The sequence below is a fragment of the Saccostrea echinata genome, unplaced genomic scaffold (assembly GCF_033153115.1).
Source record: "Saccostrea echinata isolate AGI-Se365-2 ecotype Australia unplaced genomic scaffold, CSIRO_AGI_Sech_v1 ptg000002l, whole genome shotgun sequence".
Classification (NCBI taxonomy): Eukaryota; Metazoa; Mollusca; class Bivalvia; order Ostreida; family Ostreidae; genus Saccostrea; species Saccostrea echinata.
Window position 1 is genome coordinate 8,620,897 of NW_026889751.1, and position 18,552 is coordinate 8,639,448.

An 18,552-nucleotide genomic window follows, 5' to 3' on the forward strand; every position below is an offset into this window, starting at 1 on the left:
GTTACAAACTTCTGACATTTTCGTCAGCTGACATAAATAATTTGCATGTTGTATGTCGACAATCACATAAATAAGTTGTATGTCAACATAAATAAGTTGTAACTTGTATGTCGCCATTAAAAAGTTGAATCTCGCATCATTCTTATTGACAAGTTGTGGTGACAATATGGGTCACTGATATATATCAAAAGTTTATACTCAGTGTACGTGTTCTCACACATGGATAAGTTACCGTAAATTCATCGTCCGCATAATTTTACTCCTATTCGTCGTGCGACACAGTTGAACTTCGAGCGAAATCGAACCACTAGATCCAAAAGGTCAAGTTTGGGCTATACTAATATACGGCGTATAGGTTTACAGGTAGATGAACAAAACTTTGAAATTCATGATGATGAAGTTCAAGGTTTTTTCTCAGATAATACATGTTTATGTTACATTAAGGTTTAAGATTCTACACATTTCAATTGAAGAAAATGATGAAATCTAAGAAAAACGCTTTCATTTATTAACCTGAGCTCCCCTTTCCTGGTCTTTTGAATAGTAAGATAGAGCATTCATACAAAACCCTTCCGATGTGAATACATACAAATCACGTTTCTACACTTACTTTTAAGAAACGTGCAATTTTCTGCTCCAGTGAAGCATAATGATCCGGACGTGCATTATTCTTGCTATTCTATCACTTTCCTTTGCTGATAATGTGAAATTCAAGGACTGTGGTAGGTGCCATTTCTTTCATTCCAAATTGAATACCGGTTTGCTTTGCAGTTCAATTTATTATCATTTTTTCTTCAACAGGAAAACTTTTTTTTTTTTTTTAAAAAAGAAGAAAATATATCAATTTTAATATTGAACTATTTTTTTTAAGTTATCTGCGCTGAGATAGTATTAGTTTTGTTGAATTTAGACATCACCTACTTTTTGAAGCCAAGTATCTAGCTTTAGATATTGACCCCATTTGCACAACTTATGAGTGTTTGCATACATAACAAGAAGCATAGTGGAGGAAGTTCATACTTATAATTATGTGAACTTCTAGGGAACATTCGAATTAGTTCCAACGTGGACCCAGGTAGCATGAATTTATCAGTTTTTGCTAGGGAACCCTTCGCTCAATAATACATGCAATATAATGTTGGTCTGTTGCATGCACATGATTAAAGTCAACTTTTTGTGATCGGATTCGGCCGATCACAGTCGATTCCATCATCCGGCATATATAACCGTTTGTGCGCACATGACGCGACGGACTACTTTGTCTACTAAATGCATTGACAGAGTCGTGTAAATTTATCACAATGTGTTAAGTACTAAGGAACTTTTTAATGCATTTACTTTGAGATCCATACATTCATACAGTTACATGGTGAATAACGTTGGTGTTTTCTCTATGTGCGCAAGAATTTCATTCACTTCCGAAATGGAAGTCTTGTACAACCTTTAGAGTCAAGTTTATTCGTTCACTGGTGTTTCGAGTAAGTCTAACTCATATATTACTTTATTCGTTTACAAGCTTAGCTTTTAAAAAGATAGGTGAGCTATCCTTTGAATAAATCATAGATATCTGAAACATTGAATTAATTTGCTGAATCGAATAATTATCAATAGGAAGGCACACTGATGTACTGGGGCGGTGTGTGTCAGTTTATAGTGATCTCTACAGACCAGTAAACACGGTATGCCATTCGACAACAAATTCACAACAACCGAGTTTATTGGTCTGTAGAGACGACTATAAGCGGTTAGGAGATGGATAAAATATACAGGTTGGTTATAGAATATGTCTAGAATTAGGGGATGAAAGGTCGTTGATTGACCAATGCTGGAAAGTGGAAAAATACATCCCCAAAGTGCGTAGAAAATCTTGCGCCGTAAATTGCATTTTATTTACATTACGGGATCTGTTAGCGTTATGGTCAAAGACTAAAATATAAAACCATAACGCTACAGTTCTGCAGCTATGGTTTATAGTTCTCATCAGAAGAAGGAGATTTTCATAAATAATGGATTTTAAATACTAGTACATAACCATAGACCTGAACACTGGACCCAGGGAACTTTGAAAGAGGTCTTTAAAAAAAAATCATGCAAAATATTCAGTACATGTTTAATATCTAGTAGTGAATTTTATGTTTTGTAAAGAAAATGCATTTTAATTTCAAATTCATGAGTGATGGAATTTTGTAGAGGATTAATTGCTGATTATAGTCATGCAATTAGTTTCCTACTAGATGCCCAGAAGTAGGGAAGCTGATTTTTGAATATTGCTAAAATAAAAAAATTAGTTATGTTTTATATGAAAAAAATAAAGTTGAGCCCGTTCATATTCCTAATAAATTATTACAGGTTCCGTCTCGGGAAAAATAGAAAGCGTTGACGTTAATCCATGTCCGTCAGAACCTTGTCAACTGAAGAAAAACACCAACGTCACAATATCCCTCGACTTTACACCGAGTAAGTATTCAAGGTCGTCGGAAAGGGGAAGGGTGCGCTGGGTAACAACTCCATCTCTACCCTTTCCAGAAACCTGGTTACGACCTTGGGCTATTGCACTGTTCATAAGTAGATAAAAATATACCTTAATGCAATTATTACATCAAATCTAGGTAAGGAAAACCAATTCAAAATTCAAATGGAGGATCTTTGTCTTTCATGTTTCATTGCTACCTCTTTGGATATTATCAAGTGTAGATATATAGGTTAATTTAATTAATGTTTATTTCATTATCAATAAATCATTATAATTGATACATGCATTAGCAGAATTCAGCATAGATTTGTCTTTGAGGGTACTTTTACACTCTTCTCCAGGTGCCAATTCGGCCACTTTTAAGACAGTTGTCCATGGAATTATTGGAGGGGTACCTGTCCCATTTCCAACCTCTAACGGGGCAGTCAACCCCCCTGTTCCCGTCCAACCAAATCAAAAGGTTACCTATACAAACTCCATCTTTGTTGAACCAGCTTATCCTAAGGTAAACAATACTTTTATCAAAAATAGTCAAAAAGCCGCTATTCAATATTCCAGTTATTGAACTGAGAATGAACAGAGAAATAAATACACGAGATTTGAAAAAGAAAGATATGAAAAAAAGGACAACATTAAGAAGTACAAGCATAGGAATATATGAATAAAGACTGCTTTATTGTGCTTTTACATTTTAGTGATGAGGAAATTTAAAAAAAAAACATCTTCAGTAATACTTTTATTTTTTTTTTTAAATAAACAGATATCACTCCTTGTAAAATGGGAAATTGCAGACGCATCAGGGAAGGATTTTGTGTGTTTTGTCGTACCAGCGATGATAGTGGGATAGACCAAATATAAAAACACTACCGACTAAATATACATGTTTGAATACTATGTTATACAAGCCTGACAATAAAATTGATTTTTTTCCCCACACAAATGAGTCGTGTCATGAATTTACGATAAGACACAATATGGTAATCTTACAGGGAAGAAAAACATGGGGGGGGGGGGTCCTTCATTGTTTTATTGCGCTAAAAGAAAACAAAGAAGGAAGAAAGCTATTTTTTAAAAATATTATACCCTATCCGTTGAAAGTATTTCCATAATTTAATTCACGTTCATATCAGGAAAAAAAGTTGCGCTTTTTCGTCGTTTTTATAACAATGCCATTCATCTTTTCTTCCAAAGTTTCGAACACGTAAAATCTATACTCTTTTGTCACTTTCCCCGATTTTGAGGTCCCCCCCCCTCCCCCATTCATGAAAATAACAACTAATCTATGTTTATCTAAGTAAAATTAATAAGTTAAACTGTGTAAAATTCCATTTTTTATTAAAAGTTTTCAATTTGTCCCATAGAACTAGATAAAAAATAATAGATTTATAAGTATGATGGCCTGTATATGAATGACATTCCTTTGATAGCATTTTAGGGATATGTCAGGGTGATCCATTTCCCTATTATCAATATGCATATACAATGTATGCGATCTGATCTTACGATCTTACTGTGTAAGGTACAAAAATACGGTATACATATATTTTTTGTTTATCACAGTGAAGTAAACTTCAAATTTAAGAATGACTGGTCTCTTAAACCATACACTAGCTTTCTACATTGTGTCAGCAATATTTTAGGAATGACTCTAATTCTTGGCCAAATTATTCGAGTATAACCTGGTTTGGGTCAGTTTACGCTTTATAATCCGCGAAGCGGATTAAAAAACAGCGTAAACTGACCCAAACCAGGTTATACTCGAATAATTTGGCCAAGAATTAGAGTCATTCCTTATAATTTAATTTTAAAATCATTAAATAACTAAGGGTGTAGAATTTCGTTGCTTTTTATTAGTTCAAATTTGCCGCTCAATAATACAACCGTAGTAACGGAAGTGATGGGAAGCGAGGGGAGGTAAAAACTGATGCATAGGCCTAGCGGCAGCCTTGTTGTTTGTTAACATGTGGTAAGATCGAATTATTGTTAAGTTAAAGGTACAATTATTAAATCTGGAATTTTCCATGAATTCCGAGGACTGGAAATGAGAGGATTGTATGGATACAGATGATTCAGCTGGTTGTCAGAGGGGTGTGTCCCCATACCAAACCAGGTTACAGAAATAATTTGTGTTCCTTTTTGGATATTATCCAATCAGAGGCTAGAATACAAACGAAATTAAATTATATTTAGATGATATCTAGGATAGACAATGAATCTGCAAAACAGGCATGTTGTAAAATTTTATGTTGGTTTTATTACTTTGCTTGATTTTTTTAGTCCTAATTGTAGTACTTTGATGTGTCAAGTTGACCACTGACTTGCAGAGTGTCGCGTGATACTTTGACCTATCTACTCTCATCCTATCTTCTGAATAGGGAGAAATCGAACGATCACTAGGAAGGTCAAAATCTAAAACAGTATATATATATATATATATATATATATATATATATATATATATATATATATATATATATATATATATATATATATATATATATATATATAATGCAACTTTCAAGAAACTTTAGTATGATCATTTTAATTATATAGAAAACTGTGATTGTTAAATCTCTGAAGACAATTAAATCAGTACAATATGGACCTAGTCTCCAGAATAATAATATTAACTGTTGCGATGACTTTTGCTTCAGCTGACGTAATCACTTTCAAAGACTGTGGTGAGTTTACTAATGTTGTTAGTAGCTAGAGATTGTGAGTACAATATTTTGACAATGAAATATACATGTAAAGTCTTTCGTCGACAATAAATAAACTTTATCTGCCACGTTTGTACAGTTATAAAATTAAAATGATGTTGCACATGATAAAGGTTCTTATTGTGCTTCAGGAGTTTGCTAAGTTGTATATTTTATCAGAAATTTGTGTCCAATATTGTAGGTTCTGCTACTGGAACGGTGAACCAAGTCGACGTGACCCCGTGTCCGTCAGAACCATGTCAACTAAAGAAGGGAGACAATGTTACAATGAAAGTAGAATTCACGCCTAGTGAGTGGCATTTCCGCTTTTTTATTTGGGTCACAATTCCTGGAAATATTGAACAGCAATAAGCTTCAAAATTTTTCATTTCTTTATTCAGAGGTGAATTCAACAAAATACTCGTCTGTACTCCATGGAATTATTGGAGGGGTTCCTGTGCCATTTCCGCTTCAAAATGGAATCACTTCCGGTCCAATAATTACAAACAGCAAAATCGTCTACTCAAATTTCCTGATGGTTCTCCCATCTTATCCTAAGGTAAGCTGCCTTCTCGCAAACACTAAACTTTATAGATGCAGAAAAAATCACTCTAGCTTTTAAAACATCGAATTTCTTCCTTTCTTAATTTTTCATTGTTTATAACAGCACTTATGCGAGTCACCAAATTCTTATTAATAAATTATTCTAAAATGAAACACTTTTTATAATTCGTTATCGTCTTGAATTGTAAAAAGTTGATTCTACAATATTTGCAGATAAAACTAGCAAATTAAAACCTCACTCTGATATTTGAGTTGCTTTTTTTTTTTGCTCAGGTCTCGCTGGTCGCCAAACTGGAAATCCGAGACGATAACAGTAAAGATCTTGTGTGTTTTGTATGGCCTGTCCAGATTGTGGAATAGAAGTCTTGATCATCCAGTGGTTCGATCCTCCAAAGGGTCAAGTTCGCGATGACGACTGAGACTCTTCTTTTGCTTTTCGTTCCTGCATTGTAAATATATCATAAATAATTTAGTTTCATCCTGTCTTTATACGTCATTTGTGTTTAAGAATAAATAAAAAAAAAAGTTTAACAGTCATTCCTTGTGTAAATATATTATGGAAGCCATGTTTCGAAGTCCTGGTCTTGGTGAGGAAGTCATTTCCCCTTATACAGTTGTGTGTTCCTCTTTCGTCATGGAATTGCAGTTAAATTTAAATCATATTAATATAACGCAAAATTAAGAGCTCGGCACTTGGACAATGAAATTTACCTATGTCTTTATGTACTCTTTAATTGAGATTTCATGAAAATATTCTTTAGTTAAATAACACATGTATGAAATGGTGTGAAACACTGTTCTTAGGAAATGGACCTGTCAACAACTGAATATATTCTAATGGACTTTACTAAATTCAAAGACCTTAAAAAAATGACCCAGAAAAAAACGGAGGAACAAGGTTTAAGAAAATCCAACATCTCTTCTTATTTCTATTCTACAATTACCATTTCAACGAGAAAGAGAACAAAAACACTTGAGGGAAAATTTTACTGTCGGTTTACTTAAGATTTTAATTGCGATTTACAATTTAAGACATATACTTGCACCACACTTTGACAAATTAAATGAACTAAATGATTTAAAACTGTTAGATAAGAGTAAATTGAATCCGAAATAGTTTCGCCTGGGACGTTTTGCATAGCGTATTTCGTAATAAGATAGGATGTTGACCATTTACTTCGGGAAAGTCGATAAAGTTCCAAAATAAGATACCATTATTCCAAAATCATCCCATTTATCAATAAAATGATAAAATTGACTGATAACCCGAGCTCAAGTAAGTGGGTCAATGTACCTTAAAAATTTAAAGTCGAAAATAGGGAACATGGTTGAGTAATTGTACTAAGACATCAATATAAATATATACAATGTACTTTAATGTAGATTTAAGTATTTACACTCATGCCGACTTATGATCTATTCTCTTCTCTGTTGTGTAAAAATTTATATAGACCTTGCATGTTGCAATAAAATGCAAAAAGGACCATATATTGATAAAACTTGACGGTGTACTGGAAAACTCTTAAATTTAAATGCCATTCATGCATCAAAGGTCAAATGAGGATTCTCGCATTGAAATTCCACGTGATTCCATCCGAATATAAACAAACCACTCTGAGAATTGTAACAATTCACAGAGTTGTCGACGTCCGAGACAAAGAAAATCATGTCCCTCTCTCTCGCCTGTGCTCTGGTAGTCGTTGGTGTTATTGCCACCTGTTTTTGTGAACCGATCAACTTCAAAAAATGCAGTAAGTACATATCAGTAAGAGAGAAATATGAACGCCTCAGCCCACAATATTGTATTTATAAGTGACGAGAATGTAAGCTTCAAAAGAAGGAATTTACATGTAAGGATTGTATAATGAGAGTGAAGGAAGAAAATATGGTATTCAGAAGGAATTGATTTTGTTGTAAAAATAAATCTTTGAAGCTGGGTTGTCCAGTGCTAAATTATTTTCGATGTATGTGTTAACTGTATGCATAAGTTCATAAAGCAGGGGAAATCGAACAGAATATGATATATTTAATATCTGTATATTTCCATATCAAATTACAATTATTTACAGATGGATCTCCAGACATAAAAACAGTCGATATCACACCTTGCAAGGAACAACCCTGTAAATTTTATCACGGGATGAACGTCACGGTGTCTGTAACATTCGTCTCAGGTTTGTATGTAGTAAAAACATTCTTTAGTTAATTCAAAAGTATGCCATTGAGAGAGTTGGCACATTCTAGTTTTCCAAAATTATAAAACTATTTCTTGTACCAAAGCTGAAGAAAACATTTGTGTGGGGACCAGAATCTTGTTAACTTACAAAATGGTATACTTTGTTTTATTAATCCTATACAAAAGTAAACTCGGGACCATAAAACCAATGCTTCATCCATTAAATACTTGGTTGACTGTCGCATGACAGGTATAGTATTTTACAGTTGCTATCTCCAGCCAATATAAATTGAGGCTTCAGTCTGTTAAATCCGTCTCTGACTGGATCTTATGTCATGAAAATAAGACTGCCCTTTGGAGGGACAACAGTGAATTCAAATTAAATTCAGGGATTTAAGAAAATTTAATGAATTACTATTATATACATGTATAGTGAAAATTATTAAATGTATAAAACGTTTTTCAAATGAAATATTTTTGAAGTTACATCTTTTTTCTTTGAAGTGAGAGACTCCATTGGGCTAACAGCTGAGATCTATGGAATTCTTGCGGGAGTGCCCGTCAAATTTAACATGCCTAATCCAAACGGATGCAGATCCAGCAATATCACCTGTCCAATCAAAAACGGAGATCAATACACCTACAGTGGATTGTTCAATGTTCTGAAAACCTACCCAAATGTGAGTACATTGAGGGAGTATTTACCTACGAGACCATAATGGACTGTATCATGTAAAATTTGAATTTAGTAGATTGATGTAAATGCAAAATTTACATCATGTTGTAAATTTTGCATTTACTTCCATCTACTAAATTCAAAATGATGATATACAACATGATAAACTGTGTAAAACCAGAAAACTAACCTGTGAATCTTGTGAAGGAAAATCAAAGTCTCTTTTTTTTGGTTTTTTGGTTCATGTTTATGACTTTGATTGTTTAAAAATGTGAAAATAAATTATTATTTTGTAGAAGATTTGAAAAACAGAAAAATTAATATTTTCCTACGCCGCTATTCCGCCAAAAATATAGTACCTACTAAATTCTTAGCTCAGTTTACCATTTCTCTGTCGAGAAAAGAAAAGAAAAATAAGATCTTTCAAATTCCTTAATATACTTTGAATTTTTAATTTGTTAGAAACAGATATTTTATACATGTACACGTGAACTACCTAAATATGTGTCAGTTGGAAAGCTATACATATTGAAGATAGTGTACCAGAAATAATATGCCATGTTATGCTAATGTAGGGAAGAAATTGTTTTATATGAAATGAACTTATCTATTTTCCTGAAAGTAAAATCTAAGCGGACGCAAACGGGGGGGGGGGGGGGCAAATATTTCTCATGGTTGATTTAAGTTGGAGCAAAATAAAACCTTGAAAAGTGTGAATTTTCGGTAAATCACAGATCCATGCATTATTAATTTATATTTACATTTCCAAATGATCTTTGTGCGAGATAAGACTACAAATAAGGAAATAGCTTAATATCTGCTCATCACGTACGGAACTGCATGCTAACTCACTGTGTATAGGATAGTAATATAATGGGTGGGGCTTGTAGTGCTAGAGTTTAAATTATTGAATAAAAATAACGTGTATACATGTATCTCATTTTTCTCATTCAATCGAGGATCAGAATAACTTTTTTTGTTTGTTTGTTTGTCTTTTTATTTTTATGATGATGATCAAACAGTTTGCTCAAGTGATGATATGCAAATTACCACGTGAGCAAAATGTTTGATCACATTATAAAGCCAACAAAAAAATAGATAAGTATTCCTTGAGTCACTGTGCATCTTGGTTTCGTTTCTTTTGTGAAATAACAGATTTGAACCAATAATGTTGGCTTCTGATATGCAAGACAAGTTTTTTAAATCTGCTTACTATACCGTATGTGGCAGTTTAGATCCATCATCGTCCAAAATTATACTAGAGTAAGACTGATAAAGCGGAATACTGCTCTTTACCGCAATTACAACTATATATACCAAAACGTATTCTATGCATTGACATGTTTACAAATCATATATTAATCAATGAAAGTATTTTCTTTTAAATTTAGATACGTCTAACAGTGCAATGGGATTTAAAGGCAGACGACAACAGTTATTTATTTTGCTTCGTGTTTCCCATGGAAATTGATAAGTGACCATTCCTCATAAAATAGACACTGATTGAATCCATGTTTTCTCATTTTATAAAATTCACAATAAATTCACTGCTGCATGCTTAACTGTGCTCATGGTTTTTTGAGAGTAACTTGCATGGTAGTATTTCTAGAAAATTTCAACAGAATTCGAAAGCCATATCAATACTATTGTCAATATTTGCAGAAAAAATTAATCTATAGGGATGATTGACTTTAATAAATTTGATCAGGGTCCTCACCTTTAAGGAGAACAAAGAATTTCTATTATTCTTCTTGAAACAAGTTTTAAATAAGTTGATATTGGCACCATGGTTCTTTACATGAAATCGAACATATCAGACGGGTGTTTCCATATGTGATATTTTTATATATCTGGGACAAGAAAAGTTCATTCGGGCTAAAATTATGCCCCTTATGCATTTCATTTTTTTAAGTTTGTTGGTTTGTTTTTTAGAACTATATCCAGTTTATAAAGATATATGGACAGGGTATAACTTGCAAGACATCGATTTACTTTGATTTGTTGCTCTACAATACAAATCATGATGTACTCTTTAGCAAATACCAATACGCATTACACAATGATACAAATTAGAATGATCAAGATTTACAAATAAAAATAAATGCATTGAAAAAAAAAACAAAAAAAGCTTGCTTTAAAAATGGTGGTTTCTATAAAAATCGAACAGGTCTCTGACGTTATATACTAGTATTTTTCCTATAATAAAATAAATATACCCCCTTCCTGATAAAGAACTATTAGGTAGGGGTATATTTTTCCATTATAAAAATATTTAACGGCAGATGCCATTGAAATTTAATTTTCTTCTAATTTGTATCGCTCGTATCAAGATATGATATCAAATGCAATGTATCGCTCATATCAAGATATGATATCAGATGCAATGCATTGTGATACTTTTTATACTGTGAGGACTGCGCATCAACCCTTATAATTTATGATTGTTAGCAACCACGCATTCATTATACCCGCACTCTCTAGAGGAAGAATGGGTATATCATTGTTCTCCACGTCCACTACTCTGTCTGTCAGATTTTCTTGCCATTAACCCCTCCTTACCTCCTATATTTTAAGAGGTGTCCAAAAAAACAAACAAACAAACAAACAAATAAATCTGCCTCTATCTGATTGAACTGGTCTTGTAGATTTGCAATGAGATTTATGGTCCCTAGGGTTGGAAAAAAGTGTAGTTCAAAAATAATGATTGTCATTGGAATTTCTGCTTCAAAGGATAGCAAAAAAATATATTTTTGCGTACACAAGTATAAATGGTCTTGTCATGTGGATGTTTAATGGAGATTCGGGAGTTTGATTTCTGCCCTATGTTCCATATGGAAGTTTTTCATCAGAACTCCGTGAATTTCGAGTTTTAAAACTTTATTTATTTATCCAAGGTTGAAGATGAACAATAAAGTTTCAGATGCTGCAAGCAACTATTTTCCATATTAGTGATAAGGCCAAGCACTGGAGTTGTCCCCAAGCAGCTATAATACCTTGGTTCATCAAAGTTGCACAGATGGCGGCAATAAGTATGCATATTGTCAATTTAATCATATATTTTCTAGAAGATAATCAAAATGTTTTTGGATTCAGTTCCACTCTTAAGTAACCAAAAGTGCTACCCTAACCAGTCTTATTATAATGTTGCATCTTGGGATACATACTGTCAAGCTTTGCATAGTGCAGTTGTCCTATACTTCCTTGATGTGTGATCAATTACATATACATCCCTAGGGTCGGAGGGGATAGTGTACTAGTAGTTTTAAAATAATAATTGTCACGCGAACTTCTGCTTCAAAGGGTAGCCATAAAAACAAGAGGCCCACGGGCCTTATAGGTTACCTGAGTATGCCATGAGCCCTGCCCTAACACCAGAACCTTGACCCATGGGACATAAAATTCACAATTTTGGAAAAGGCACCCTTGCATATTATAACTATACTCTTAGTTCATCAGCTTAATACCCAGGAGAAAAGGACACGATTTTCAAAGAATTGTTGCATTTTTTACAATGTAATCATTAGAGCTCCGCCCTAACACCAGAACCCCTGACCCAGGTGCCATGAAATTCACAATTTTGGAAGAGGCATCCTTACTCATCTTAACTGTGCATTCAGTTTGTTTGCTAAATACCCCGGATCAAAGAAGAAGATTTTTAAAGAAATAATGCATTTTCACTATATATTCAACAGAGCCCTGTCCCAACACCAGAGCCCCTGACCTGGGGCCATAAATTTCACAATTTTGGACGAGGCAACCTTATTCGTCATTACTATACTCATAGTTCATCGGTGAGAAAAAGAGAGGATTGTCAAAGAATTATTGCATTTTTACTATGTAATCATTAAAGCCCCACCCTAACACCAGAACCCCTGAGCCAGGGGCCATGAAATTCACAATTTCTGAGGAGCAGAGAAGAAGATTTTCAAAGAATTAATGCATTTTCACTATATAATCAATAGAGCCCCGCCCTAACACAAGAACCCTTGACCCTGGGGCCATGAAATTCAAAATTTTGGAAGAGGCACTCTTGCTCTTCATAACTATGTACTTAGTAAGTTTATTTAATACCCAGGAGCAGAGAAGATTTTCAAAGAAATAATGCACTTTCACTATATGATCTATATAGCCCCCCCCCCCAGCACCCCTGACCCTGGGGTCATGAATTTCACAATTTGGTAGAGGGCTCAATGCTTATTACAATCATGCCAAGAGTTTGACTGCTTGATGTCCAGGAGTAAAGAAGAAGATTTTTAAAGATTGCTTTAATTTTGATAGTTTAGCCCCACCCCTCAGGCCCCAGGGGGGTAGGGGTCATGAATTTCACATTTTTACTCCCCTGCACCCATAGATGCTATATGCCAAATTTGGTTGAAATTGGTTCAGTGGTTCCAGAGAAGAAGCTGAAAATGTTCAAATGTTAATGCACGGCGGATGAAAACAGATAGCAATAGGTCACCTGAGTAAACTCAGGTGACCTAAAAATCGTATACATGTACTTTTCATGTGGATGTTTAATGGAAATTTGATTTCTGCCTTATGTTCCATGTACTTGCAAAGATGTTACTTTGGTGGGATACATATACTAGCAATCAAGTTTCATATTCTGTATATCCTAATTCTACAGCTGGGGCTTTTCAAGTATTCTAATTCTCATGTACATACTATTCAACAAATGACAAGTTTTATATAACTTTACTTCGAGTGTGCACTACACAAGCAATCTGTCATAGACAAAATTGGTGAATAATCAATTTTTTTTTTTAAATGACTCCAGACTTAAGTAAAACAGTAAAGTGGGTATTATAACTCATTCCTGACAGATGGTTTTGGCCGTTTCTTAATTCTGGTTTCAGAAATATATCTCTTAAATAATGCATCAACATTCTGTAAAATTAATTAAATACACTTTACATAGTTTCTGTCATAAAATATGCCTTTTTTCAATTATTAAAGCTTCTTCAGACAACTGTCTTAATTTCCTGCACACAAATTCAATGAATACTGTTTTAAAAGAAAAACATCAAAATATTAAAGGTAATACAGCTTTGTTTTTAATTTTTATTTAGAAAACAAAGATGAGATTGAATTCAAGTATATGACTAAAAAAAGTTAAAGTCAATCACAGAGGCATCAACCAATCTCTCCTTCTCTTACATAATCATATAACAACCTTTTTCATTGGTTTAAAGCTTGTTACTATGATGAATGATGACTCAATAATAGTTATAAAAACAAATGGTTGACTAAATTAAGTACATGAACATGTAAGTATCTCAAGTACCTTTTAACAACTTGTGATAATATTTTACACATTTACAGGATAAATCTTGTTATAAAAAGGAAGCACACATACACACATGCTTGCACCAAATGGAGAAATAACACCTTACAAATGCATGTCAGATCAAAAAACACTTTTTAACAAGAAAAAATTCAACTATCAATCATGGGTACCCTCCTCCAACAAAAAAAGTTTTAAAAATTGTTTAATGTTTGTTTGGTTTTTTTTTTATTTGGGGGGGGGGGGGGGGGGTAAATTGATTTCTAAAACCTGGAAAATGTTGGCTTGAAAACAAAACAGCAAGTAAATAATGAGACACAATCAGATCTTTAACATGCATAAAAAATAAGAATGCTTTTATTAAAAAGAGAGAGTAAACAATCAAACAACAAAATGATGCACACTGTACAATTTGGTATTTCAAAATTACTTTAGTCTATATAATATTTTACAAGCAATATATACTCGTACACCATATACATTTCAGACTTTTTCCATTATGTATTACATTCAGCTTTATATAGCAGCCATGCCTTTCTTAGCATAACTGAATACTACAATGGTGTACAAGTACTTGGCAAAATTTACCTTAATATAACTCAATATCATTAAAATTGATTGAAGTATCTTATTACAATCATTTAGTAGTGTGAATCTGGAATACATTCTAGATAACTGAACACAAGAATTAAGACATACTATCAAAGTGTGGACTTTTATTTCTTGACTTGTATAACAAGCAGCTGTTCTTCATAGAGATTCGATCAACATGATTTTCAAAAAAAAAAAAAAAAAAAAAAAAAAAATACTTATTATGCTCATGCATGCATGTGTACATGCAGACTTCCATCTCTTACTGGATCTGAGCAGGAAGTTCAACACAAAACATTGACTGGCTATTTTCATTCACAAGTTCATACTTCACAACAAGTCTTATCTAAAAAATAAAATAGATTGGGAACTTAAAAACAAGCACTGATCTGAAAAAAAAATTGATTTAGTCATCCATCCAAATTTTGTTCAGGGTTAGGTACAATTATACTCAGCCATAGTGAAGTTTGAGCTCATTTGACTTGAGAAAACTAGGTTTACTTAGCTTGGATATTTAAATTGTGCATTTTATTATTTATTATACCTTAGGGTAATCTTTCAGAACTGGAATTTTGTTGGTATACTTGTAGCTTTTTCCAGCCACCACTGGACAAGTGATTCCTGAGTCTACACATCCATTTACATTGGGGGGATTAAATGGAATGGGCACCCCACCAATGATACCATGAACTACAGCTTTGAGTTGTTTGGCAGCTGTGTCTACAAAATTCATTTTCCAATCATTTAAAATTTCACAAACTAACCTATACATTACAGATAGATATCCAGTTATGTGATACATATGATGAACTTACTCATAGTGAAACTTCTAAAATGATATAATAAACTGGCATACTTTAATATAATAAATACACTAGACAAATTACTAACACACCACCAAATGAAATTAATATTTTACTTTTCAAAACTTGTTTATGATGTATGAAAAAGTCTGAAAATGTGTATGGTGTATGGGTATTGCTTGTAAAATATTAAATAGACTTAATTTATTTTATTACTGTCTCAGTCTGTGTGTCTGTATGTACATGTATGCATCCATGGAATAGAGATGTATAATAGAAATACACTTATAAATATATGCATGTAGGTTTTATTTAATAAAGGATACTGACCAGCAACAAAGTCCACTTCAATCGTAGCATTTGTTCCCCTTTTCAGAGTGCATGGTGCCACAGTGCATCCAAGAACACCGACACCCTTCACATGTGTTTTGCTATCTATCAAAATAAGAAATCTGACATGCCAAATTGTACAATTTGTTTAGTACACTGAGAGAGATAAAGAGAGAACAATGTTTTTAATTTATTTTACTTAGGTGCATAAATAAACAGCAGACTTTATGCATGTTTTTTTAAGGGGGCTTCTATGGTCCTCTTTCACTCCTTTCCCCAGACCCTTCCTCTTTCCCCCTTCCCTCAAGTCCCTTATGCCTTATTCAGTCCACCATCTATACCTGTTTCTCTACCTTTCCATTCACCCCTCCCCCATTTTCAAACTGATCTCCAGAAACAATAAATATTGTTAAAAAAAAAACACATTTCTTTAACAGTTTAACTTGCTTTGTTCTGATCATGCTGACTACTGAGTTAATATAAAGCAAAATATTATTTCTAACCATAGAAAAAATCTACACAACATTTAACGTTATATCTATAGATCTTTTAAATATGTCAAGTGGAACTTTCTAGATAATCAGTACCTACCGCATTCTTTAAATGGAATGGCAGCAGATATAACAGAAAAAAGCACAGTTACAACACAGAGAACCAAAAGCTTCATTTTTTTCGCTTGTGAACTCGAAGTTTTCCTCGTTTCTACCTATCATGTGACCAAATCACGTGGCCGTCGTACGATTGACGAATACTTCCGTTTATAAATCAAGGTGTGGATCCATATATTTCGCAATGATGTGAAAATAAATAATAGATTCGTCATAAAGAATGAATAAATGAGCAGGCCCGTAGCAACGGTTTCGAAAGGGGTGGCAACTTCCCTAATCTCGGTGGAGATTCGGCTGGGCTAGGTATTTGGTCGGTGGGCGTCAGACCAAATATCTAGCCCAGCCGAATCTCCACCGAGATTAGCAACTTCCCCCAAAAAATCTGACAAGCAAAAAAAAAAAAAAAAAAAAAAAAAAAAAAAAAAAAAAAAAACTGCATATCAGCATATAGCTCTCTCCTACAATGGGAGAGGATCGTACATTTTGGCTGTGGTTTGGGACGATGTGGGGGGGGGGGGGGACTTAGCAAAATTATCTGACAAGCTAAAAAAAAGCTAAGCTGACCACAAGTGGTGGGGGGCAACTTTGCAAAAAAAATTTTCAAGCAAAAAAGAAAAAAAACTATTTACTGTCCAAATCCTGGAATTTGCCAGTGCTCGACCTTACAACAACAAAAAGGGGGGGGGGGCAACCAGCATCTAAAGCCGGGAAATTTACTATAGCAAAATACTAAACTCAGAAAAAAGTGGGAGGGGGGAGGGGCGGGCCCCCTGCCCCTCTCCCGCGTTCTACGGGCCTCCTGCCCCTCTCCCGCGTTCTACGGGCCTGATGAGTAAATGAATGAATGAATAGATAATTAAATAAATAAATAAATAAATATTTTTTTAGCCAATTTTTTTCTATATTGATACATAGAAAGTTCTGATAGTTTGCTTCACTACTACATATAACGTTATGTATCACATGGAAGGTGATGGTGACCATGTAACTGTTTGATCGGATCCACTTTTTAAAATATGCCCCCCCCCCCTTTTTAATTTTTTTATTTTAAAAAAAAACACGTATGTAAATATATTGTAGTGTACTATTATGCATTTAGTATCCATATGATGAATGGAGAGAGTTACATGTTAAGATACATGTATCGTGATTCAGTTCTACAAATATAACATTGTATAATTATTTCCTTCGACGTATTTGGCTCTAGTCTTTGGTACACCCCCCCCCCCCCAATTTCAGGTTTCAAAGTTGTTTTGTTTTTTTAATTTTAATATTTCGGATTTCCAACGTTTCGACATAAGCATCACTCAAAAGACATAATTTTCGAAATGCGCATCTGGTTACAACACAGAGATCGCATGTAAGAAGAAGCAGTTTTTTTCCTCTTTTAAACTCTGAGCGCATGTTTGTTTATTAATCTCCTTTTGACACCACATTATTAATGCAAATATATAATCACTGTTAAACGGAGAACAGTAGACAAACATGCACTGACTATGTATAAAGTCAGTAAAAAGTGGGCGTCCACATTATATCGCACGGAGATTCAATAAATTGTAATGACCCCCGCTTTTGAAAACTGATTCGTAGTCCGTCAATACATACTTTTATTTAATGTAATCACTGTTGAACATTTCTTCAATTAAAAGAAAAAAGCTTGTTTTGAAAGTTTCTTTTATCGCAAATTTCGCATTTCCTTAAGTGCAGTCATCCTTTCTATACAAAATAACTTTCCTCCTATGAAACAAGGTTTCCCTAGGAAGAAAGAAGAGGGGGAAAAAACCAGCCTCTACATGAGATTTGAGCCCCCCTTTTCCATTTTTTTTTTTGACTTGTCAAAATAATTTTGACCTCCCACTCCCTCTCTCCGGTTCAAAAATTTCTGGATCAACCACTGCCTTAATACTTTTGGCATATGACAATTTGGCATGAATCATCAAAAACCATGTGAACTTGACCTTTGACTTGTCAACTTACTAGTTAATTAGGCAAAAAAAGTTGTTGGTTTTTTTTTTGCTTTGCTTTTGTTATTAACCTTGGCTTAATAACACAAAATGTCATGACTCCCACTTGACACTCTGATCTCTATCCATCTTCTTTCAGGGACGTTTGCAAGGATTAGAAAAGAATAATACCCCCCACCCCCCCGTACTTGGCTTGTGCAACATTCCTAGGATGATAAGTTGTAAACTACCAGTCTGTCCTTGACTGTTGACCTCATATGGATTTTCTATTTTTTTTAATATCTTCGCATACTTTTCAAGCTACATGTATGCTGATGTCACCAAAACATAAAGTGGTGTGTTTAACCATAACCTCCATATGACACTGATATTCAAATAATTCTA

At 33.8% G+C, this 18,552-nt stretch overlaps 3 protein-coding genes across 3 annotated transcripts; 2 read left to right on the forward strand and 1 right to left on the reverse strand.

The window, feature by feature from the left end:
* The first annotated feature begins 573 nt into the window (after positions 1 to 573).
* LOC133199991 (NPC intracellular cholesterol transporter 2-like) lies at positions 574 to 3,413 on the forward strand. The gene is made up of 4 exons (XM_061335770.1): positions 574 to 722; positions 2,350 to 2,457; positions 2,815 to 2,978; positions 3,234 to 3,413. Exons 1-4 carry the CDS (start codon positions 650 to 652, stop codon positions 3,318 to 3,320), a joined length of 432 nt encoding a protein of 143 aa, XP_061191754.1. The 5' UTR covers positions 574 to 649; the 3' UTR covers positions 3,321 to 3,413.
* Positions 3,414 to 5,111: 1,698 nt separating this feature from the next.
* LOC133204013 (uncharacterized) lies at positions 5,112 to 10,150 on the forward strand. The gene is made up of 8 exons (XM_061339802.1): positions 5,112 to 5,154; positions 5,375 to 5,482; positions 5,574 to 5,731; positions 6,010 to 6,094; positions 7,368 to 7,487; positions 7,806 to 7,910; positions 8,417 to 8,592; positions 9,980 to 10,150. The coding sequence occupies exons 1-8, from the start codon at positions 5,112 to 5,114 to the stop codon at positions 10,064 to 10,066; spliced, it is 882 nt and encodes a 293-aa protein (XP_061195786.1). The 3' UTR covers positions 10,067 to 10,150.
* A 4,575-nt stretch (positions 10,151 to 14,725) lies between these two features.
* Positions 14,726 to 16,263, reverse strand: LOC133204022 (NPC intracellular cholesterol transporter 2-like). The gene is made up of 4 exons (XM_061339808.1): positions 16,188 to 16,263; positions 15,597 to 15,701; positions 15,008 to 15,183; positions 14,726 to 14,809 (listed from the first exon to the last, which is right to left on the reverse strand). The coding sequence occupies exons 1-4, from the start codon at positions 16,261 to 16,263 to the stop codon at positions 14,726 to 14,728; spliced, it is 441 nt and encodes a 146-aa protein (XP_061195792.1).
* Positions 16,264 to 18,552: the final 2,289 nt, after the last annotated feature.